A 24,835-nucleotide genomic window follows, 5' to 3' on the forward strand; every position below is an offset into this window, starting at 1 on the left:
TCTGACTGCAGTAGATGTGAAAGATATGAATAAAAGTGATGTTAATTCAGCCAGCGCACATACCTGTATTTTCTTCCTGTTTTCAATCGAAGTCCAAAGTAGTCGATTGTCGAGTTCACGCGCGTGATCATAGGTACTAAACCTATGCGCGTGAACTCGACAATCGACTACTGTGGACTCACATGGCTGGGCACTTGTAATGACACATCAAGGATGTTAAGAGGCTAAAAGCAGGTTTAAAACTTGCCCCATTGAAGTCAACAGGGTGCAAATTTTAAAAAGAGGATAACACGGTGTAGGCAACACCGATTTTTGTCGTTGTTCTCTGTACTGACAGCACAACAAATTTACAAAAAAATGAGCTCAATGTTAAAACTGACCGGCTTTTGTGGGCTCTCTAAAAACACACGTGTCAAACTCTCACTAGTTCATTTATTTTGTCGACTATCAATTTTCAACAGGTGGGATTTTGTTATTTTTTCTAAAGAGTCATAAATATTTTTACTGTAATGTAATTACACACGTCTCAACTCAAATAAAACTACTTTCAATAATATTACCATGAACTGAACTGAATAGGCTTAAATAATGCACAATTATTCAATAGATTTAAAGTGCCTCTGTTATGATATTTTAAAGGTTCCTCATTTTCTTTTGGGTGTCTCCTACAATAGGTTTATATGCTTCCAAGGTTAAAAAAACACTTTGATATAACATAATATAAATTGCACATCACCTCATTTATTAAAGTGTCTGAAAACGGTTTGTTCAAAGATTCAGTCTCTCTAAACCCCTCCTTTCCGAGAGTCCACTCTGCTCTGATTGGTCAGACGGCCCAGTTGTGATTGGTCTACTCTGCTCTGATTGGTCAGATGGCTCAGTCTGTTGTGATTGGTCGACCACTTACAGCGCGTATCAGAAACCAAACACTCATTAGCTCATCTGAATTTCAGCTCTTCCTCAGCACTTAATTCAGTGATTTGAACAGTAACGATGGGTTTTACCGTATCAATCTCATCAAGGATTTGCTTTGTCAGCAGAAAGCAGCGTCTTCTCCACATGAACAACACGAACCAAACCCTTCCAGTCTCAGAAAGAGAAGAGCATTGGCTGGCATTATTATGCAAATGTATTACAAACATATTTTCTTTGACTTTGTGTAGTTTTGCCCATGTTTTTCGAGCATGAGGGCACGTCACACACCCAGTCCATGTTGACATCTGTGTATTTTAACTATCTTTTACCACATAGATGTATTTGTGACTAGTGTGTTTTAGAGCCTGACCGATATGGATTTCTGGGGACTGATACCGATATTAGGGAGTAAAAAAAGTCTGATATTGATATATCGGCCGATTTTCTTTATGTTTATATTATAGTCCAGTACCAGTCGAAAGTTTGGACACACTTTCCCATTCATGTGTCCAAACTTTTGCCTGATACTATGTTTGTACACAGTTTCTACATTTCCTCTTCCATTTTAAGTTGACAAGTCAGTTAGGTGACGAGTCAGTCGCATTTTATTATTTGCATTGATTTTCCCTGAGCCCATCAAACGCACCTGTGTTTTTATTTTTGGCTGTGATCCACCAGTCATGCATCACTGCATTAGACGGCTATAAAACCATTAGTCATCTCTTCTGCTGCATATAATGCAATGGTTTAGGCATGTGTGGCATTGCCAGTGTATGTGCTCTTGATGGCTGTACTGGTTCTGGTGGGCGCGTGGCACCAGGTGCAGGTCCTCTAGGGCTCTGAAGAATCGCTCGGTTTATTTTCAGTATGATCTCCATGCTTTAAATAGACAGGCTGTATGCTGCACATACTGTGTGTTCCCTGTTCAGAAGAATCCCTGAACAGCAAGGGTTAAACATGGACTTTCCCTGTTTGTGTGTGTGTGTGTGTGTTTTGTACAAAGGCCTCACACCAGTAGTCTTTGCATGCACATTTTGCATGCAGTTTTTTAATTGACCACACCTAATATTTCAGATTAATTTAGGATGCCAGAATTAGTCCCGCCGCAGTCCTGCTGACATCAGCACACATGCAGACGTTTCCCAGGAAGAGGCTCCTGGGAGTAAAACACACCCGACTGCCATTTAAGGAGCACTCGCTGTATCTGCTGACTTTCTCACATATTTTGCTTGATGATGTGAAAAGGTCTCCATAAAGTAAGACCATAAGTTCGACTCATGCTTCTCTTGATCTTACAAACCTTTTAATAGGAAAACTTCTGCTTATTCATTTATTTTGTTTGCAATGCAAATGAAAAGCATCCAGAAAAGCTTTAATTTCATTCCATGTTTTGTTCATGGTGTAATTCCCATTTAAAATTTTTATGACTTTACTAAAATGTGGAATATAGTCATAAAACGAAACTTTATGTGTTTAAAGTTGTCGGAGCAAGAAAGGGTTAATGGCATTGGCAAGCCGTCTGCTGTGTGTGCCACCCCTTCTCCGTCTCTCTTCTCACACACACTCACACACACTCAGGCTCACACTCAGGTGTGACGGAATACTGGGATACATTCTGGAATACTCTAAATTCCGTGAGTACACATTTTCTGCCCTCGCTGTAAGCAACATTAATGCATTATGCGTTTGTAGTACATTTTGACCCTGGTGTAACTTCTAGACCAGGATAGTAGCAGACGGTACTCCATTTCACTGTTAAAAATAGAGTGAATTCAAGAAAAAGATGTATAGAGATGGTTTCTGTTCAAAGTTAAAATACATTCAACTTACATACATTCAGTTTTCCAGTGAATGTCCATGACTTTTGCATGACTAGTAGAACTGCATGATTCTGGATAAATAAAATTTTGTTTAAAATAGATCCCGATTCTGCTAAGATTCTGAATAAACAACTAAACAAAAACGTGTAATTTACTAGAGGTTCTGGCAAAACATTACTTGCTGCAGTCTATTTAAAAAAATATTAAATTAATTTGAATAAAGCATTTTGTTATTAATTTGAATTAATGACCCACTCATAAAGACCACACATGTTTCATTACTGGATGAATCAGTGTTTTTGAACGACTCTTTTGAATGAATGATTCAATGACAAATCTTTTTTTTTTAAACGTCACTTGTCGCCACCTACTGGTGTAACTATGTAATTGATACAATCTTTATTTGAAGCATCAAGTTACTTTCGAAAGGTGACTTGCTCTATTTTGGTCGCTACTGTAGACATCAGTGTTTATATCCGAAATATAAGCTTTTATCCCGGTACTTCTGTGATTTAATCTGAATTATTGTAAGACAGAAATAATGATACTGTGTGGTGAAAAGACTGTTTGTGATTTCTATACATGACAACTACTCTCTCTGAATCAGCACCAACAAAGATCTGAATGTTCGATGTGATCGTACATGTCAAAGGTTTAATTGATGTCATTGAGCCGAATCATTGTCATTTTTGGGGGGAATAAGATCACATTGGTGTTTGAATCGAGATTGCGATCTTTTAACGATTAATCGTGTAACTCTAATGACTAGTTGTTTGTTCTAGGTTTTTTTTTATAAATTTTAAACATCATTTAGATTCAGATTGGTTGAAATGGATCGTAAAAATCCAAGTTCAGATGGATTTGCTAATGAATCATTCAGACTGAATGTTTCTTTTGAATGAATCAAATCAGAAATCACAAAACAATGACTTTACACAAGAGTCATCTCTAGCCACTAAAACATTTTAGAACTGAGCGACTTGAAAATGTTGACTGAATTTTACTCTGAATAATGCCTGAACTTTGTATTTTGAGCACTACTTGCATTGTTCTTGCCTCTTCATGATGACTCGCTTAATTTAGTCCTAATCTGTAAATCGCTTTGGATAAAAGCGTCTGCTAAATGACTAAATGTAAATGTAAATTTTGGTGACTTGGCATGACCTTTTAACCTTTTATTACATTTTAAAATGTACACATTAACTGTTATATGCAACATATATGTAACATTACCATGCCTGCATATTTATGCATCTACAAAAAAACACTTAAACTATATACATTTGCCAAAACCTTAGAGAACAAATGAGAATTTCCATAATATCTCTTGATATTTCCATGTTTTCCATGACTGTAAACACTAACTGTCTGTAAACGAACACTATCAAGATCTCAGAGACTCTGTATGGAAGCTGAACTCCATCGGCACTCTAGTTTTAAAGAGTGAAGTGTTTCATACACTCATCTCTTGAGTGTCATTACGATCTCGTCATAGTAGATCTTCAACCATCACGTTTTTATAGCGTCTGCTGTTTAATGTGTCTACTCATGTAAGAGTTGGAGTAGCTCAGGTGTCTCCCTGTGCTTCATCCGCGTGTGCTGTGTGTGTGAGGAGGTCTCTGCCTGTACGGTATGTGACGGCTGCATGTCTCCAGGCTATTATTGACCGCTTGGATGAATGCATGAATAGGTGCATGAGAAAAGAGTGAGGTAAGAGCTTTATTTAGGCCCTTTTAGACTCGCTGCATGTCTGAGATTCTGTCTGTCTCTCCGTCTATCTTTCCAACGTTTCTGTTGGCGGACGTATGCATGTAACGGACAGGCTGGATTTACAGTAGGCATGGACTGTATGACCAAAATCTTTTATAATGATAAAGTTATATAACAAAATAGTTACTTTTTCCTGTAAATCCAACCCCAAATTTTTTTTACATAATAATCATGCAGTGATGACAATTATAGGATTATGCAGTTATGTGCACTATTATTAGTACACTGTGAAAAATATTTTTCGAAGTTATAAATAACAAAGATTATTAGAGTGTTTTACAAGAAAATACAATTTCAGTCTTTTTACTTCAAAAACATCATGTTTAATTAATTCAATGTGCTACTTGCCATTTCTTTGCAATTAATTAATTGTGAAATTTTCTAACAATTTCTGATTTCAAGTTGTTTCTACACCAATTTTAACTAATAAGCTACTATTTTAGTATTATTTCTAAAAAAGCGGCACATTTTAAGTTTGATCGGATTGGTTGCATTCAAAGCCATTGTTAAAGTGAGCACAATGGTGTAATGGTTCAAAACTACATTGCTGCTATTAAAATCAACAAATCTGTCAGTCATCAATAATAACAGCATTTGCAGAGTGGACTGTAGTTTCCTGTAGTTTTCTGTCGACTGGGTTCATAGCTCAACTCTTTCTGCAGGACAGCTCAGTGTGACGGATGTGTGGACAGGGTCTCTGCGCTTCATCACAAACAGTGTTTTACCCGCCAGCGCACACAACACAGAGACAAAGACCCAACCGGTTCAATACAACAATGTTGTGCTATAGTTAAGGGCTATGGGTTACACTTTATTTTAAGGTGTCATATATTTAAGTACTCAGTAATATTAAGTAACTACATGTACTTACTATAGGGTTAGGGTAGGATTAGGGTTTGGTTGAGGGTTAGTGGCATGTAATAATTTACGGTTTTACTATGGTAAGTACATGTAACGTACAAGGACACTGTAAAATAAAGTGTTAGGTACGATAGGTAGTGGACTACCCAAAACTGAACGGAAGCGTAGAGTTTCTGTGAGAGTTCTCCTCGGAGAGGGTCTTCGGGTCTGGCGCTACAGCTGGCACAGCTGCGCTGAAGGACTGTATTTAGTAACATGACTGAGGATGGTTAGAAAGGTTGGAATGCACGACTGAGTTGCACAAGCAAACATCATATCTGTGTGTGGAGACGCTCTCGCTCTCTCTCTTTTTCTCTCTCTCTCTCTGATGGAGAGAAATATCATGCCACTGTCTCTTATTTTTAACCCTGTTCATTGTTCGTTGAAACTTTCCTCTTTGATCATGTGTCTAGCTGCATTATTATGAAAAGATTATCATTCTTTACAAACATACACTACCGTTCAAATGTTTGGGGTTGGTAAGAATTTTTATTTTTATTTTAGATAAATTAATGCTTTTTCTCCAGCAAGGACACATTATATTTATCCAAATTGACTGTAAAGACATTTATAATGTTACAAAAGATTTATTTTTAATTCAATCTTTCTATTAATAAAGGAATCCTGAAAAAAAAGTATCACAGTTCCCACAAAAATTATAATAATGGGAAATGTTTCTTGAGCAGCAAATCATATTAGAAAGATTTCTGAAGGATCATGTGACACTGATGATGCTGAAATGATGCTGAAAATGCAGCTTTGATCACAGGAATAAATTACATTTTAAAACATTTAAATAATAAGCAGTTCTTTAAATTGCAAGAATTTCCCAATATTACTCTTTCTGATAACATACAGTAAATGCCGCATTGGTGAGCAGAAGAGACTTCTTTCTAAAACATAAAAAATCTTACTGATCCCAAACTTTTTGAAGGCGTATTTTATTTTATTTTTATTTTATTTTTTACTTTCAAACTTTTTTACTCTATCTTGTCTTGGTCTTTTGAAACAAATAACTCAACACGCAAAACTCCCTCCTGTCTTAAAGATAGAACAGCAAAACATACTTTGATATTATGACAGTCAGTGGGAGGTCACGCAAAACTAAACTGAACTAAACTTAAACCTTTAAAGGATTTGATACTTTCCCTGAAGTAACTCGAAGACAATGTACAATAAAGAATTTGTTTCATCTTTCTGCACAGACGCATTGCTTGCGGATCTCGAGTCTTCCACCGCCCATATCTCCAAGTGCCCAGTGTTTCTCCCCGAGGAGACGCCCTATTCCTACCCCTCCGGAGGGCACCTTTTCCAGGATGACTCCCCTCCTCCGCCCCTCCCCCCTCCCCCCTCAGCTGAGGCCCTGAACGGATCCCTCTCGCCCCGGCCGGACTCCCAGCACTCCTCACAACAGGTTCAGCACAAACTATCTTGGGGCTTTCCAAAATAAGCTAGTCACATATAATATTCACCTCATCTCAGTGTGTCTTGTTCTTGCTTATGTGTACAAATATGTAGTTTATCTGTGGTTCTCTATTGATTTTACTTGGTACCCATATTTTGCATTGGGCATTAATTGGTTATCCAACATTTAGGATTCCCAAACTTTTTTTTCAACCCCTTTGACCTAAAATATTTATTAATGATTCTCTGATTCTCTGGCTAATGGTCACTTGACATGCAGATAAACAAATAAAATGTTACATATTTTTGTAGCAAGCATTTATTTAGATTTTATTTATTTATTTATGTTTTATTTAATTTAAATAATTGGATTTTCATGAGCCCACTGCAGTACAAATTATTAATTTTTTTAAATAAACTGAAAAATGAACCCATTTGGATCGTGATACAGCAGTTGAGAAACAATATATTGCAATGTATTACATTTTCAGTAAGATTTGCATAAAAATTTATGCATTTTGGTTTTCTTATGTTGAAATCCAGTCTCTGGGCCCTGCTCATAAAAGCACGGTGTCTCGGGACAGCAGTCCACCAGCCTCTCATACAGAAGAAGACCACGTTTACAGGTGAGTTACGGTACCACAGATGAGAATTGACTGCTCATTCTGATAATAGTCGAGCAAAATGGTTATTATATATCTGTCATTCTACAATGTGATCCACCATAATATCCTTTCTATTAGGGCTGCTCGATTATGGCAAAAATCATGATCACTATTATTTAACACGATTGTTGGTGGGCGATAGGATCAAAGTCTTTTTTCACGATAGTGATTTTAAATATCTGTACAATTTCACAATTATCGATATTTCAGCAAAAACTAATACTATGTTAACTAACGTAAGAAAAAGGTCCTTGAAATAATTACATAAGACAAGTAAACAGTCAGCAATAGAAGAACAAATATACTAATTACAAAACAAAACAGACAAATAAATACAACAGAACGAAAATACAAATTAAATAGTGTTTTAAGTTTTCAGGAAGACATACTAAAAGTGGTATTCAGATTACTAATAGCCTACTGCAAAAAATAAATAATCAAATATGTAAAATAACACTGCATAGTCTTACTGTAAATTAAATATAGATTAATCCTTATTAAAGCCACTTAAGTTATTCAGTCAAGATCAGTGAGTCATTTTCCTTTGTCATTTGTTGTTTGATTATCATTAATGACAGACTGCAGCATGTTTATTAGGCTGCTGTCACTTTAAGAGCTAATGCATGGATCCAATATACTGTTACACATGTGTTTTCACAATCGTTTTACCTCAATTATCTTGTTTTCATAATCGTTGGAAGCCAGAATCAAAATCAAAACTCAATTACGATTAATCACACAGCCCTACTTTCTATATCCTGCTATAATGAAAAATGAAACCCATGTTTGGCACATTTCTATTTGTCCAGTTTTCCTAACAAGCAGAAGCATTCAGACTCATCATCCACAGCCATGACTTCTGCCCTGGGCAGCAACCTGTCTGAACTGGACCGCCTTCTTCTGGAGCTTAATGCTGTACAGCAAAACGCCCCATCTTACTCCAGTACAGGTAAACATATCGACACACTTAAGGCCTGTTCACACCAATAGTGGTGCAAGTAATGCAAAAAAAAAAAAAAAGGTATAAAACCATATAATTGTACTTTGAAATCTCCTCTCTGCAGAGGATGCAGCACCTCCATTGCCACCTTGCAGTGTTGCCCACTATATACAGGAAAATGGAGCCCACCCAGGGATCACACTGACCCCAGCAGCACAGGACAAACCTCAGAGGAACGGAACGAAGGGGACAGAAGATGGTCGTCCCACTGTGGAGAGTCTTCTGAATGAGTTGGAAAGCTCTGTGCCTTCCCCAACGTAAGATCACCAGCACGGTCATCTCCAGATGGGGAAACATGGATTTGCATTGTGTGTTTTAATGGAATGCAATTTAATGTAATTTGCATAAACAGGTCCAGCCCCTGTGCTCTGAGAAGTGATTTGACGGACGAACAGGTGGACACACCTTCCGAAGAGCAGGGCAGAATATCAGCCACCTCTGCTACACGAGAACTGGATGAGCTCATGGCCTGTTTGTCAGATTTTAAGGTGCAGAGCAATGTGAGTGTGTGTATATGTGTTCGTGTGTGTGATTTACTAGGACAGTGTAAGTGAGTTGAAGAGACGTTGTGTCTGGGAATGTGTGCTGAACTATGTTGTTTGGGTGATCTATTTTCAGGACTTACTGCTCGACAATCTGGGCTACGTTTCCCAAAAACATTGTAAGCAGATTGTTGAGACCATTGGTGCCAATGGTGTCTACAATCTTATTGGGCTTACGCTGCTGTAGGGAAACTCAGACTTGGCCGGTCTTCATCTGACCTTCGCTAAATTTACCAGTACATTTATTTGTAAACCTTTTCCTGCTCATCTATGACTTCTAGCTTCAGTTTCATCTCATTACTTCAACATTGTGTCCAGAATCTGTTTTGTTTTTTCCTCAGCTGTTCTGTACATCTCATTGAAGCTTTTTCTTAATTATTTCTCATTCTCTGCCTCCCTTAATCTGTCAATCTCTTCTCTTTCCCCTCCTGTGCCCTTTTTATGTCTCTAGCCAAGTTCCTTAGGCTCCCTGAACTCTGAGCCAATGTTTGAGCAAACTACTACCATTGCTGAAATCCACCCTCCTCCTATGACTGCTGTGTCCAAATCCCTGTCCCATACCCTCCCAGCGGAACCAAGCCGATATTCCCCAGGTCTCTCCCCTTCTTTAAACTTTGATCTGCACATTGTGGAGGAATCTGGTGAACCGGGGGCTGCGCCTCCACTATCTAGTGGTAAGCCTTCCTATCGACTGTCTCCACCTGCAGCATCCAGTCCTCGCTTTTCTCCGGTATCTGACCTGGGCTTGGATTCTGCCATTGATGTTTCTGCTTCCCTGCTCTCCTCCCAAGTGGAGTCTCTAGTGGTTCTGTCTCAGACTATAACCACGACTACTTCACCCGGAGTTCGGGATCTTTGTTCTGTCTGGGAGGGAAATCCTTCTGCCAAACTGACAAGCCGAAGTCCTATTCCGAAGTCCTATTCACCTCTCAACAAGTCTTCTAGTCTAGCAAGTACCTCAGCGTTCAGCAGAACCCCTGAAAGAATTAGTCCATTGATGACACCAGCATCTATTGATCTGTATCTCTCCAGTTCTGAAGCAAAACCTTTGAGCCCAGTGCCATCTTTCCCCAGATCCCCACTTCCTACAGTCTCTGAATCACCATCTCTGTCTCTTCCCAAAGCTGTTTCACCTCCTCTAATCCTTTCCTCTTCCCCATCTCTAGCGGTTCCCAAGTCTCCAAGCCCAAAACCATCATCAGGACAGCCTGAGCAAGCTGTTTCTCTCAAACCCCTTCCTCCCTCTAGACTTGAACCACCAACCTATGAGCCTTCTCTTGACGACGCCTTAGATAAACTACTTGCCATGAGCTTCAGCAGGCCTGAGAACGAGATCACAGCATCAGCAGTTTCACGGCTCACTTTAGAAACACAACCAGAAGTATACGAGGAGACCATAGTGGCGGCGGATCGCGGCGACATTCATCTATACACACACACAGAGAGCGAAATGGGGGACGGGCTCTTGGAGGATCAGTCGGACTGCAGGAGTGATATTGACTGGGCTGACATGGAGCTGAAGATGGCTTATGAAGGACCTGATGGCTCCATGACCCCCATGACTGAAGCAAGCTGGATGGATGACTCTCTCACTCCCTCGTCTTGCCCTGGAACTCCAGACGGCCAAATGGACCTTCCCATGCTTCATATGGCTGGCACAATGGACAGGATCTCAGCCTCAGGACACGTATGGATGAGACTGCAATGCTTGAGAATGCTGTGTGATCTGGAGTTATTCCAAACAAGGCTTGTAGTGATTTGTTTGCCAGCATGTAAATTAAACATTTTAGATAATTGGCTAAAAGTTGTAACTGTTCCTAACTCTGTACCCTAAATTATCCTTCTTCTTATTCTTTAATTTTCACTTTATTTATGGCAAATTGTAACTGTAAGAAAAGCAGATGCACTTGAGTGTTGCTGTGTGTGCACTTGAAAACCAGTGGTACCTCTGTGCACTTGATAACCAGTGTTAACTACCACCATTTTCGTGCTAGAAATGTCTAACGGATTCTGCAACTGGATCGCATCTGAATGCTTCCCTAGATCCCTGCTTGTTGTGATTGGTTTCTTTTGGAAATAAGCACCAATTCTCACAAGGCTTGTGGCATCTCAAGAAGTTTACTGCTGTCTCAGATCAAATCAGTGATTAGACGCACCAAGGAGATTCAAAATGTCCACCCTATGTACCGAGATGGCCTGATACGTAGGAAGATGGGTCCCCTCATTTTCCACAAGAGCAACTCCCAGGACCGGCTCATTGAGGAACTGCAAGGAAAGCTGGGAATAGCCCGTAAAGATCGTCCAAAAAAGCAGCAACCGGACGACTGGCTCACAGAAGGCGTCATCGTCATGTCCAACCCCAAACGCTCACGGGAAGACCACAACAAAGAGGTGGATAAGGTAGACGGGAAGAATTTGCGCATTCAGAAAATTTTATTTCCATTAAATTCCTTTTGCTTAATTGCTTTAAAGTTTCTCTATAATCACCTGCTTCTTTCTTCCTCATTCCTACTTTCCATCTCTTCCTCTCTCCATCTGATTGGTGTCTTACTCTAGATAATCATACCTCCTGAGTCTCCTCTTCCTCAGAGGAAGGTGATCCTACCTCCCCAATCTCCCCCTATCCCTCGCCCCCCTCCTCCTGCTGAGGAACCAAAGCGCCCCACTCCGATCAAATTAGCTCCTGCTCCTATGCCTCCTCCACCACCACCCGCCCCCTCCCCACCACCTGCACCCTCCCCAGCTCCTGCACCCTCCCCCCCTCCAAGAGAGCCTACACCTCCTCCCCAGCCAACTCCACCTCCCGTTCCACCCAAGCCCCCGACCCCTGAACCTGTGAAACTTCCAGCTCCCTCCCCAAAACCCAATCCCACACCCCTGCCCACACCCACCCCGCCACCTGCCTCTGTGACCCCGCCCAAAGTGCTGGCGTCAAAGGGCTGCCAGACGGAGTACGACCCGCTCTTCCCTCCGTTGCAGGTGCAGACGTGCTGTCATTGAAAAAAGCTTCTGTCTTATTGTCCTCTCCTAGAAAAATCACAAAACTTTAATGGATTTGTAAATTGAATGTTGTATGCTTGAGGGCTTGGAGAGATGTGTATGTGTATGTGTTTTGAAAATGTAAAAATGCAGAAAGTTTTGTGTGAAGGGTAGGTTTAGGGGTCGGGTTAGTGCAAAGGGACATAATATACAGTTTGGACAGTATAAAAACCATTACGCCTATGGAGAGTCCCCACAAAGCGAACCAGATTTGTGTGTGTGTGTGTGTGTGTGTGCGCATCCCTCAGTCTTTTGTCCTGGTCATAAATATTAGATGCACATCAGCAGGAGTTTGGACAAAGCATTGGTCTGACAATAATTTGATTGGATTTCAATTCTTTACTAAATTATGCTGTCAGTATCATAACATTTTAAATACATTCACAATTCGTTGTTTTGGGATAATTTTGGGTTAGGGGGTTGACATTACTACAATAAGTACATAGTATGTTCATGCGAAACAGGACTGTAAAATAAAGTGCTATTATATTATCAGTAGTTAGGGTCCGAGCACCGATGGTGTGAGGACCCTATTGGAAATGCTCCGTTTATTATTATATATATATATTTTAAACTGCACTTCAATGTGTTTTTTTTAAGGTTTACGTGCTTAAAAAGCTTCCTGTGTTTTGTGCTTGGGAGTAAACATTTTGTTTTGAAGACTTAATTTTTCTTTTGATTCTCTATCTTTTGTCCTATCTATCTGTAGATCATGGCCCAGGGCAAGGGTCCACACGGACAGGTTAATAAACTAGACAACATGCTGGGCAGTCTTCAGTCTGACCTCCACAAGCTGGGAGTGCAGACGGTTGCTAAAGGAGTGTGTGGTGCCTGCTGCAAACCCATTGTGGGCCAGGTGAGAGTGCCAGAGAGATGCACAAACTTTATCAGAATTGTATGATATAAAGTCACAATTTTAACTTTATAACTCTCAATTCTGACTTTTTTTCTCACAATTGCATGTTTATATCTCGCAATTCTGACTTTGTAACACGCAATTGGGAGATATGAAGTCAGAATTGCATGATATAAAGTCGCAATTGCGTGTTATGAAGTCAGAATTGTGAGATATATACTTTTTTTCTCACAATTGCATGTTTATATCTCGCAATTCTGACTTTATAACACGCAATTGGGAGATATAAAGTCAGAATTGCATGATATAAAGTCAGAATTGTGAGATAAAAATTTGCCATTGTGAGATAAAAAGTCGCAATTAACTTTTAAAATGTTTTATTCTGTGGTGGAAACAAGCTTCCATAGATTTGAGCTTTCAGCTAAGATTATATGTTGTGTGTCTAGTTAGAAAGAGTAGGTCACATCTAAACAAAGGTTGTGTGTGTGTGTTTCTGTACAGGTAGTTACTGCCATGGGGCGCACATGGCATCCAGAGCATTTTGTGTGTACACACTGCCAGGAGGAGATTGGTTCCAGAAACTTCTTTGAGAGGGAAGGACAGCCATACTGCGAGAGAGATTACCACCATTTATTCTCTCCGCGCTGCTACTACTGTAACGGACCCATACTGGATGTGAGAACCAATTTTGTAACTTCATTGATTGATTAATTTGATTTTTCAGTGTGAACAGCAAAAAAAACACATCAAATCTAATGCTTAAGGCGAGACACTACAGGTGAATAGGGTAACATTTTTAACTAGCAGATATCACCATGAAACTTTCCCAGTTTATTACCTACATTAAGATGAGAAAAAAATGTATTACAAGTTTTCTGTAATTTCATGTTTAAATATGCAAATGAGGCATTATCTAATTAAACGGGCTAATTTGCATATATTTAAAAAAACTTAATCTGAGTATTGGATAAAGTCTGGTTAAAAAAAATGTGTTCATTGTGTTTACATATTAGACGGGAATATACAGAGGGATTATGGATATCTACTTTTGTTATCCTGTAAATCAGAATATACTGTCAATAGCCTTAAATAGATTTTCGCCATGTTTTTTGGAATAAATGTTATATAAATCAGGCTAGGAATAACATATTTACAAATCCCTCTGTACATGTCTTCATAATATAACTAGGAACAAGACTGGAAAGTTTGGTGTATATACAGTGGGTAGTACGGAAAGTATTCAGTTTTTCACTCTTTGTTATATTGCAGCCATTTGCTAAAATCATTTAAGTTCATTTTTTTTTTCTCATTATTGTACACACAGCACCCCATATTGACAGAAAAACACAGAATTGTTGAAATTTTTGCACATTTATTAAAAAAGAAAAACTGAAATATCACATGGTCCTAAGTATTCAGACCCTTTGCTCAGTATTTAGTAGAAGCACCCTTTTGATCTAATACAGCCATGAGTCTTTTTGGGAAAGATGCAACAAGTTTTTCACACCTGGATTTGGGTATCCTCTGCCATTCCTCCTTGCAGATCCTCTCCAGTTCTGTCAGGTTGGATGGTAAACGTTGGTGGACAGCCATTTTCACGTCTCTCCAGAGATGCTCAATTGGGTTTAAGTCAGGGCTCTGGCTGGGCCATTCAAGAACAGTCACGGAGTTGTTGTGAAGCCACTCCTTCATTATTTTAGCTGTGTGCTTAGGGTCATTGTTGGAAGGTGAACCTTCGGCCCAGTCTGAGGTCCAGAGCACTCTGGAGAAGGTTTTCGTCCAGGATATCCCTGTACTTGGCCGCATTCATCTTTCCCTCGATTGCAACCAGTCGTCCTGTCCCTGCAGCTGAAAAACACCCCCACAGCATGATGCTGCCACCACCATGCTTCACTGTTGAGACTGTATTGGACAGGTGATGAGCAGTGCCTGGTTTTCTCCACACATACCGCTTAGAATTAAGGCCAAAAAGTTCTATCTTGGTCTCATCAGACCAGAGAATCTTATTTATCACCATCTTGGAGTCCTTCAGGTGTGCTTTCATGTGTCTTACACTGAGGAGAGGCTTCCGTCGAGCCACTCTGCCATAAAGCCCCGACTGGTGGATGGCTGCAGTGATGGTTGACTTACTACAACTTTCTCCCATCTCCCGACTGCATCTCTGGAGCTCAGCCTCAGTGATCTTTGGGTTCTTCTTTACCTCTCTCACCAAGGCTCTTCTTCCCCGATAGCTCAGTTTGGCCGGACGGCCAGCTCTAGGAAGGGTTCTGGTCGTCCCAAACGTCTTCCATTTAAGGATTATGGAGGCCACTGTGCCCTTAGGAACCTTAAGTTGTAACCTTGGCCAGATCTGTGCCTTGCCACAATTCTGTCTCTGAGCTCTTCAGGCAGTTCCTTTGACCTCATGATTCTCATTTGCTCTGACATGCACTGTGAGCTGTAAGGTCTTATATAGACAGGTGTGTGGCTTTCCTAATCAAGTCCAATCAGTATAATCAAACACAGCTGGACTCAGATGAAGGTGTAGAACCATCTCAAGGATGATCAGAAGAAATATAAAAGAGTTAAATATATGAGTGTCACAGCAAAGGGTCTGGATACTTAGGACCATGTGATATTTCAGTTTTTCTTTTTTAATAAATGTGCACTGCAAAAATATCAACAATTCTGTGTTTTTCTGTCAATATGAGGTGCTGTGTGTACAATAATGAGGGAAAAAAATGAACTTAAATGATTTTAGCAAATGGCTGTAATATAACAAAGAGTGAAAAATTTAAGGGGGTCTGAATACTTCCCGTACCCACTGTAGGTGCTACTGAAGTGGAGATTTTGGACTTGGAGTATGAGAGAAAAGTCATTTTGAGAAAATGGGCTTAATATCAGCCAATGAGATTGTGCATTTAGAGTTAAATCCCCCCTTTAACTTTCACGATTGGTTGCTGATAAAAAGGAAATGAGCATATTTGGATCCGACAGCATTGTACAGGAGAGAGAGAGCTTTCTAACAGTATATGTGATGACAGGGTGCAGACTGTGATCGCGGAGCAGCGGGATAATTTACAAAGCCAACTTTTGTTGAATTTAGGAGAAATCTACAGACGCAAACAGACAAAGTATAGTAAAATAAAGACCTAAATGTGTATTTCTGACTTTTTTTTCACCACAAGTCTGAAAGAAGACATGATATTGAAGACAAATATCCCCAAATCTCAAAACTGAGCAGTAAAAAAAAAAAAAAAAAGATGTTTTTGCCTGCCGTGTCTCACCTAAAGTGAGGGTTATTACCCAGTTAGAGTCATTACTACAATAAGTACATAGTATGTTCATGCGAAACAGGCCTGTAAAATAAAGTGCTACTTTATTATTATAGTAATTATATATTTGTTTAGAAATTAGTTCCTGTGGTAATTGACAGCCTGTTACAGATGTTAAAGCGAAACATTAACCCCCCCCAAAAAACATGTTCATTTTTCTCACCTCACAGAAAGTGGTAACGGCGCTGGACAGGACGTGGCATCCTGAACACTTTTTCTGTGCCCAGTGTGGGGCGTTCTTTGGTCCTGAAGGCGAGTAAACACATAGCTACATTTTTTATTTTTTTTTATTTTTATTATTGCACACTTATTATAAATCCATCTTTGTTCTTCAGGGTTTCATGAGAAGGATGGGAAGGCGTACTGTCGTAAAGACTACTTTGACCTCTTCGCTCCTAAATGTGGCGGCTGTGCTCGTGCCATCCTGGAGAACTACATCTCTGCCCTGAGCTCGCTCTGGCATCCAGAGTGTTTTGTGTGCAGGGTGAGTGAAACATAATGAAGAGTATTCATTTTTGGTTGGTTTGTTGCTTTGGTTTTGGAAATACCCTTCCAGTTCAAAGTTTCGAGTCATTACATTATGGAGAAGTCTCTTCTGCTCACCAAGGCTGCATTTATTTTATTAAAAATACAGTAAAAACAGAAATATTGTGAAATATTATGACAATTTAAAAATAATAGTTTTCTATGTGAATATATTTTAAAATGTAATTTATTCCTGTGATCAAAGCTGAATTTTCAGCATCATTACTCCAGTCTTCAGTGTCACATGATCCTTCAGAAATCATTCCAATATGATGATTTGATGCTCAAGAAACATTTCTGATTATTATCAATGTTGACCTGCTTAATATTTTTGTGAAAACCATGATACACTACCATTCAAAAGTTCAGGCCAGTTTTTAAAAAATAAATGAACCAAAGTGGCAGTAAAGACATTTATAATGTTACAAAAGATTTATGTCCGTTTCAAATAAATGATGTTCTTTTGAACTTTCTATTAATCAAAGAATCCTGAAATAAATGTATCATGTACAGCACAACTGTTTTCAACATTAATAATCATAAATGTTTCTTGAGCATTTTCATAAAAGAAGGATCATGAGACACTGAAGACTGTAATTATGCTGAAAATGCAGCTTTGCATCACAGGAAATTACAGTTATTTAAAAAACAGTTATTTAATAATATTTCACAATATTACTGTGTTTTTTATTTAAAAAATGCAGCCTTTTTTTAATTTCTTTTTAAAAAAAGAATTTTTTATTGAATTTTCAAAATTACAGAATTCAATATCAAGTTTTTGACATTTCTTTTACACATTTTGTTAGTATAACTTGAAACACAACAATGATTTAAATAAAAAGGAGAAAAAAACGTAAAAAATAAAGGGCATCACAAACATATGTTAAATTAATTTAGCAGAGATACAGATCTTTGGGCTTTTAGATTTTTTTAAAAACTTTACAGACTCTAAATACATTTTGAAGGCTGCTTTAATATGAGCAAACTTGTTTTTTGAGTTACTCCCTTTAGTTTGATGAATATAACATTTTCCTAATAACAAAAACAAATCGATAACATATATATATATTTTTTTTTTTTGGAAAAGTCATATTCATCAAATAAATGCAGCCTTGGTGAGCAGAAGAGTCTTCTTTCAGAAAACAGTAATAAATCGTAATTATTCCACACATTTGTAAGTCAGTACTTTAATGAGTAAAGGTGTGTTTTGTGTGTGTTTCAGGAGTGCTTCACACCCTTCATCAACGGCAGTTTCTTCGAGCACGACGGTCAGCCCTACTGTGAGGTCCATTATCACTCGCGCCGCGGGTCGCTGTGTTCCGGCTGTCAGAAGCCCATCACGGGCCGCTGCATCACCGCCATGGGCAAGAAGTTTCACCCCGAGCATTTCGTCTGTGCCTTCTGCCTGAAGCAGCTCAACAAGGGCACCTTTAAAGAGCAGAACGACAAGCCTTACTGCCAGGGCTGCTTCATCAAGCTGTTCAGCTAGAGTGTGTGTGTGTGTGTGTGTGTGTGTGTTGAGTATGATTTAGTGGAAAGTTTGCCTGTTGTGTGAGTGTGTGTGTGTGTGTATTTGTCGTTCAGGTTTATGTGTCTGACTCTCGACATCCCTACATGACGTTGCTGGTCAGGTTGAAAAGATGGTGAAGTGATGCATGCTCTCAAAAGCCAGGTTGTTTTTAAGAGGGTATTAGAGGAAAGTTCAGGAGATGTTTGAACTAGTGTGTTTTTTTGAGAAAGTGTGTGAAAAATGTATTCTGCTCACTGGTTGAGCTGCAGGGAAACTTGTTTGATGAAGAGAACGGTTCTGGAGGGATGATGGGAAATGAAAGTTTGAGACACAATCAAGTGAGATAAAACAACAACTGGAAATCAACCGAATAACCAACTTGAGCCAATAGTTGCTGGGTGAATTTCATGAACAAATATCCAGGTCATATATCAGCCCCAAACCAGAAGGAAAAATAAGAAATTATATTTTGCGGTAAAAACATTTTAGGACTATTAAGAACTTTTTTTTTTTTTGTGCCATTATTTTCAGAAAAATAAAAAAAATGTCCATCCAAATTCTCATTATTGTGATGCAATAATGTCTAATATAATAAAAAATCTGTCCAATAACAATATTTTTATTATTATTTTAAATTTGAATAAAACAAATAATGCCATTGTCATGTGTATTTGTTGTTAATAGTCCTAAAATAGGCTTCATTTTCTTTTAAGCGAAATTTAATCTAATGTTATTTATTGCAAATTCTTTGTATTCTGGAGTGAAATATGACCCTGGACGTGTTCTTGACACATTTGTAGGCTTTACCTGGTTATGAAAACGTCTATTTGCTGCATTTGCGTCATTTTAACATTGAATTCCACCTCGACGAATTGCTACTTTTAGTGCCTTGTTTTATATTACAAATTTGACTGATTTTAAAAGACTTTTAAACTATATACTAAACATGTAGTTTTGCATACAAGAAGATATAACATGATATTTCTAATCTGTGTTGAAGTTGTATTTTATTAAAGGAATATATGGGGTTAAATACAACTGGACGGCATAAGATTACCACAGAAAATCATTTCATCAAAAATCATCAAAGGAAATATGTATTTACAGCCAGTTTTGAAAGTAGTTAACTATGATATATGATCCATTTTTTATATATATACATATAATTAACCCATAATATTCCTTTGAATGCACCAGTCACATGAAATCTTGGGAAATGTTTTGTAATAATAAATGACTGTATAGGTTTTTATTCACAAAACAATTACTACACAACCACTGATGATTCTAATCATCCTAGAAGTCAAAGATGTGATATTGTTCATCTAAATAGCTGTGACAATATTGTGCAATTTTCAACCCTTGATTTGAATGGAAATGAATATCCGATATTGTCTTGCTCATTCTAGGCAATATTGTAACTGCTGTATCATGATATTGTGATATTATAGTATATTAATCCTTTTTTCTTTCTCTCTCTTTCATTGTTGCATGGAAGTCTTAAGTGTCTTTCAATAATTTTAAAGGGCAAGTTTTGAAAACTTGCTTTGAAGTTTCAGATGGGTGAACTGATGAACACTTTCTTGTATGTTAAGAAACATGTCGTCACTGGAATAGAAGTGATTTTTGCGATCAAGAGTATTAAATCTATATATGCGGTCCCTGATATCTGTTGTAATGGTGCGGCTTTCTGGATGCCTGATTGCAAATATGATTTATTGGATGCATTGGCCGAATATATACCAGCAAGTGTTTATTATATGAAAGCTTTTATATGACCCGATGTGCCAGAGATCTGTACATGTGATTCAGTCTCAGAACACTACTTTGAAAGTAGAGGATAATTGCTTTATTAAATTCACTTTTCTTTGATAACTCACTTGTAATAATCCGTCCTGTCTTTTGCTGTTCGTTTTGCTCCTAATCGCTTTGTGCCAAAAGAACGTGCGGTGGAAATCTAGGGATCACATGATGTCCTTTATCTGTTTTAATCACACATTTACACTGGTCGAATGTTGTGCCTTTTTGTTTATTTTGAGATTTTCTATCATATAAATCGATCTGAAGCTTTTCTATTTCTGTTCATGAGTGTTTTAGTATCCCTTTTCAAATTTTATCATATACCCAATGTGAAAACATCTATGCATATTTTTTTTTCTCCTGTAACACTGTCACATTTTGTTCTGTGAGTATCGGTTACTGTTTCAATTCATGCAATTATATGCAAATAAATCTGGTGTTTTAATGCACTGAATATTTTCCTCTTGATGTTGTTTTATTATTATTATTATTATTAAAATAATATACTAACAATGTTGCCTTGACATTTGTACACAAGACAGTACACTAAATCCTCACGTCTTTTTGACGACACTTTATAGGTTTTTTGTTTGCTAGTTTTTTATTTTATTATTATTTATTTATTTTACTGGGTCTCTTTCATTTTAATGTTTATTGATAAAAAAAGAAAACAATATAAAATAAACAGCTTTTAATAAAATTAAGAGAAAAAGTTTTAGACCCCATTTAAAATCTTTGACCAGTGGCGCCCTCTAGAGGCGCTATGCGGAAATTACAAACTCAAGCCCTGAGAAGCACGTGGCTCTTGAGGACGGTAATGACTCCGGAAGTGACGTCTTAAATCCTTTCCAGATCGAGGCCGGCAAGATGGCGGCGGACACGCAGGTTGGTGTGATTTGAACCGCTGCTGCATGATCATTAAAACACAAACTTTTCTTCTGCATCTCACCACTTTCTTATGAGTTTTCACATAAAGATGGCGTGTGATCTGCGAGCGCGTGATGTTCAGACACACCAGAAAGCGCTGTGCACGCGCGCTAGTGCGTGAATGTTCATTAATAACGACAAACTGAGCATTAACGATGGCTGAATTGCATAATAAGCACATTTATTATTCTTCTACTGTAATGTGAGAGAGATTGAGACTCTTGTAAGTGTGTAACCCACTTAAATGCGTATCTGCTGATCTCAAACACGCATTCACCTCAGTTTTCATTAAGAAAGTGCTAGAAGTACCATGTTTTGTGGACATGGTATCATGGTAAAAACATGTTTTTTGAACATATAACACCGTATTATCATGATGATCTTCAAAATGCAGTGTAACTATACTGTGGTACACAAAACAAACTGGCCAAACAATCACCTTTACCACGGTAATCATACATATCGCCTAAAATACTTATGTACAATTATAATAAATGAATATCCTTCTGTCAGTATATGATGCTTTCTAAATCGTTGTCATTTTTATTGCGTTGTTTTAGAACAGCGATGACTAATACGATGTCATCTCGAGCTTTAACATAGTAACAATAAACGTAGTGATAAGTATTGCAGTGGAAACAATGTTTACCATGATAAGCTTTTGCAAGTTGTGTGTTAAGATGGTAGAAACAGACCCAGATTTAAAATATAACTCCAATACATGATTATGATGTAATATGATATACATGTTTTTATTTAGATCAGCTGTGCTCTGATTGCTGTTGTTTGTGTGTTTGCAGGGGCAGGTTTCAGACACACTGAAGAGATTCGCTGTGAAAGTCACTTCATCCAGCATTAAAGAGCGCAAGGAAATTCTTGGAGAATTGAAGGAATGTGTGAAAGGAAAGGGTGAGTTGATCTATTGCTGTATCAGACTAAAGGAATAATATGATTTTTCAGTTGCGGTCTAGCTCCAAAAGTCACATAAAAACACTGATAAAGCTTCATAACAGTTGTCCGTACCACTCTAAGTCATCAAAGGTCATACAAAAGTTTGGGGTCAGCAATATTTTTGTTTGTTGTCTGAATGTGTTTGAAAGAGGTCTCTAATGCTCATCAAATACAGTAAAAACTGCAATACTGTGAAGTATTTTAAAAGTTTATATGTGAATATATTAGTGGTGGGAGAAAAAATCGATCCATCGATGCATCGCGATTCTCTCTCCAACGATTCTGGATCGATTCTGAGAATTTCAGAATCGATTCTGAGCTTAGTTTTTTACCAGATGTGCGATGACGCTGAGTTTGCTTTAGAAACACCCGTCTTCTGCTTGCTAACAATTCCTCACACACGCACACAACTCGAACCTTCCGTAAAATAATCTTTCATAAAGTTCGGAAAGGTTGAAGCGAATTACAAGGACATTCACAGGCTTCATTGCACAGGATGCACTGTGAGAGACGCGCGCTTGTTTTGATGTTACACTTAAAGTGTGCTGTCTCGCCCGTCTGTATTTTCCTTACAAATGCTCTACGAAGTCATCATTTATGTGGTTTGGAATGCAGTGGACTTATATATTTAAAATATGAATCTCACTAACAGAAGGCTGCTTTCAATTTTAAATGCTGACGCACGCTTTGTTTGTGTACGAGACTGCTCGCGCAAGCGGCTGTGCGACTCCGTGTAAGTGGTTTAATATACTTGTGCAAAATGAACGTAAACACAGCCAGTTATGTCTTAAGGGATTAAACGGACAGGACAAACCACATTACTTCTTATATTTCAAAAGAGATCCGAGCGTGAATGCAGCTTAATAGATCTCCCGCAGTCTATGTCATAGTAAAATACAAAAGTACGATGAAGAAAAATCACTCACAGTTCTTGAATGGAAAATGTTCAGATAATCTTAAATACTGAAAGCACTCTTTGTTTGTTGTTTGCCATGTTTCTTTGCTCCTCTTTATTATTTGCTACTTGCTTGTATGGTTTGAAGTTATATAAGTTTAAAATTCTTAAAATACAACTGTTTTAATGATTTTTTTTAATTTGTAATTATTTTTTAAAAAGTACTTAATTACTTATGTAAACTAATGAATTAATAAGGGGGGAAAAGTAGATAAAGAATCGATCTGGAATCGGATCGTGACCTCCAGAATCGGAATCGGATCGGATCGTGAGGTGACTAAAGATTCCCACCTCTAGAATATATTGTAAAATGTAATTTATTCCTTTGATCAAAGCTGAATTTTCAGCATCATTACACATTAAAGAACGCTAAAAAGACATCATACAGAAGACATTAAAGTAAGCGATAATGCCTTTGTTTATAGAGTGATTTGCCACCGAAGCCAGTGAAATTAAGCGCAGGCAATATAAAACATGTAATACTTATGAGTTCGGACACATCACTGTCCTTCCACTGAATGCCTTTCACAACTGTTTTGATAATGTCGGGTATGGAAAATATATATAACCTTTATTTAAACAGGAAATGTCCCATTGAGAGACAGTCTCTTTTACAAGGGAGTCTTGTATAGCACAATTGTCAACCATGAGCTGAAAAACAATAAATTACGTAAATTAAAATACAATACAGATTTACACAAAGTTAACAAAATATTTACATAGAAAAAGAAAAAAATGCAATGAGTTTAAAATATATAAACAAACGAAATAAGGACTAAAGGTCGAGATCTACCTCCCATTAATTAAAACAAGTGCACATGTCCGTCAGCATGTCAGATATTCTTAAGGAAATTAGCGCACCAATCTTAAAGGGATACTCCACTTTTTTTGGAAATAGGCTCATTTTACAACTCCCCCAGAGTTAAACAGTTGAGTCTTACCGTTTTCGAATCCATTCAGCCGATCTCCGGGTCTGGCGGTACCACTTTTAGCATAGCTTAGCATAATGAATTGAATCGGACAAGACCATTAGCATCTCTCTCAAAAAAATGAACAAAGAGTTTCGATATTTTTCCTATTTAAAAAAACTTGACTCTTCTGTAGTTTCATCGAGTACTAAGACCGACGGAAAATGAAAAGTTGCGATTTTCTAGGCTGATATGGCTAGGAACTATACTCTCATTCCTGCGTAATAATCAAGAAACTTTGCTGCCGTACCATGAGTCCAGCAGGCGTAATGATATGACGCAGCGCCTGAAAATAGTCCCCAGCTCAGTAGCCTATTATCAGGCGGCATGCGCTGCGTCATATCATTACGCCTGCTGCACAAATCGGAATTGAAAAGATCAGATTTCATGTGGTTTGTGCTGTTCACACTGTCATGAGAAAAACAGATCTGAGCCACATTTGAGCAAAACATTCAGATTTACCTGCAGTCTGAACGTAACCTAATATGCTGATTTGCTGATCAAGAAACATTTCTGATTATTATCAGTGTTAAAAACAGTTGAGTTGCCTCATATTTCTGTGGAAACCTTGATACGTTTTATTTTTTAGGATTATTTGATCAATCAAAAGCTCAGTAGAACAGCATTTATTTGAAACAGAAATCATTTGTAACATTATATATGTCTTTTGTCACTTTTTGTTCAATTTAATGTGTCCTTGCTGAATAAAAGTATTAGTTTCATTAAAAAACATTAAAAAAAAATCAACAGTAGTGTATGTTAACATTTACACATGCACATATTCAGAAGTTTCGGTCATAAAAGTTTGGGATGACGTGAGAGTGAGAAAATTACAGAGTTTTGTCTGAACTGTTTGAAGTCTGTAATTGTTTGTGGTTAAATTCTCTTTTCAGACCTTCCTGAGCCGGCCATCAAAGGACTGTGCAAACTCTTCTATCTCACCCTGCACAGATACAGGTGTGTGTGTGTGTGTG

At 38.0% G+C, this 24,835-nt stretch overlaps 2 protein-coding genes across 5 annotated transcripts in view; both read left to right on the plus strand.

Annotated features, from left to right (window-relative positions):
• pxnb (paxillin b) overlaps positions 1 to 20,519 on the plus strand; it is a 35,620-nt gene extending 15,101 nt beyond the window's left edge. Inside the window, exons 2-14 of one of the 4 annotated variants that reach the window (XM_082187850.1) lie at positions 6,611 to 6,819; positions 7,353 to 7,435; positions 8,284 to 8,423; positions 8,539 to 8,731; positions 8,827 to 8,974; positions 9,468 to 10,703; positions 11,150 to 11,416; positions 11,573 to 11,995; positions 12,765 to 12,911; positions 13,413 to 13,586; positions 16,396 to 16,477; positions 16,561 to 16,709; positions 17,973 to 20,519. In XM_082187850.1, the coding sequence (XP_082043976.1) occupies positions 6,611 to 6,819; positions 7,353 to 7,435; positions 8,284 to 8,423; positions 8,539 to 8,731; positions 8,827 to 8,974; positions 9,468 to 10,703; positions 11,150 to 11,416; positions 11,573 to 11,995; positions 12,765 to 12,911; positions 13,413 to 13,586; positions 16,396 to 16,477; positions 16,561 to 16,709; positions 17,973 to 18,239 (3,518 nt within the window). In that variant the 3' untranslated portion in view covers positions 18,240 to 20,519. The remainder of the gene's footprint in view (positions 1 to 6,610; positions 6,820 to 7,352; positions 7,436 to 8,283; positions 8,424 to 8,538; positions 8,732 to 8,826; positions 8,975 to 9,467; positions 10,704 to 11,149; positions 11,417 to 11,572; positions 11,996 to 12,764; positions 12,912 to 13,412; positions 13,587 to 16,395; positions 16,478 to 16,560; positions 16,710 to 17,972) is intronic. The other 3 variants (XM_082187851.1, XM_082187852.1, XM_082187853.1) reach the window with 3 other exon arrangements.
• A 358-nt stretch (positions 20,520 to 20,877) lies between these two features.
• gcn1 (GCN1 activator of EIF2AK4) overlaps positions 20,878 to 24,835 on the plus strand; it is a 60,262-nt gene continuing 56,304 nt past the window's right edge. Inside the window, exons 1-3 of the mRNA XM_082187815.1 lie at positions 20,878 to 20,945; positions 21,788 to 21,896; positions 24,755 to 24,818. Coding sequence (XP_082043941.1) covers positions 20,928 to 20,945; positions 21,788 to 21,896; positions 24,755 to 24,818 — 191 coding nt within the window. The 5' untranslated portion in view covers positions 20,878 to 20,927. The remainder of the gene's footprint in view (positions 20,946 to 21,787; positions 21,897 to 24,754; positions 24,819 to 24,835) is intronic.

This window comes from Leuciscus leuciscus (assembly GCF_965113295.1).
Source record: "Leuciscus leuciscus genome assembly, chromosome: 13".
In the NCBI taxonomy this organism is placed as follows: Eukaryota; Metazoa; Chordata; class Actinopteri; order Cypriniformes; family Leuciscidae; genus Leuciscus; species Leuciscus leuciscus.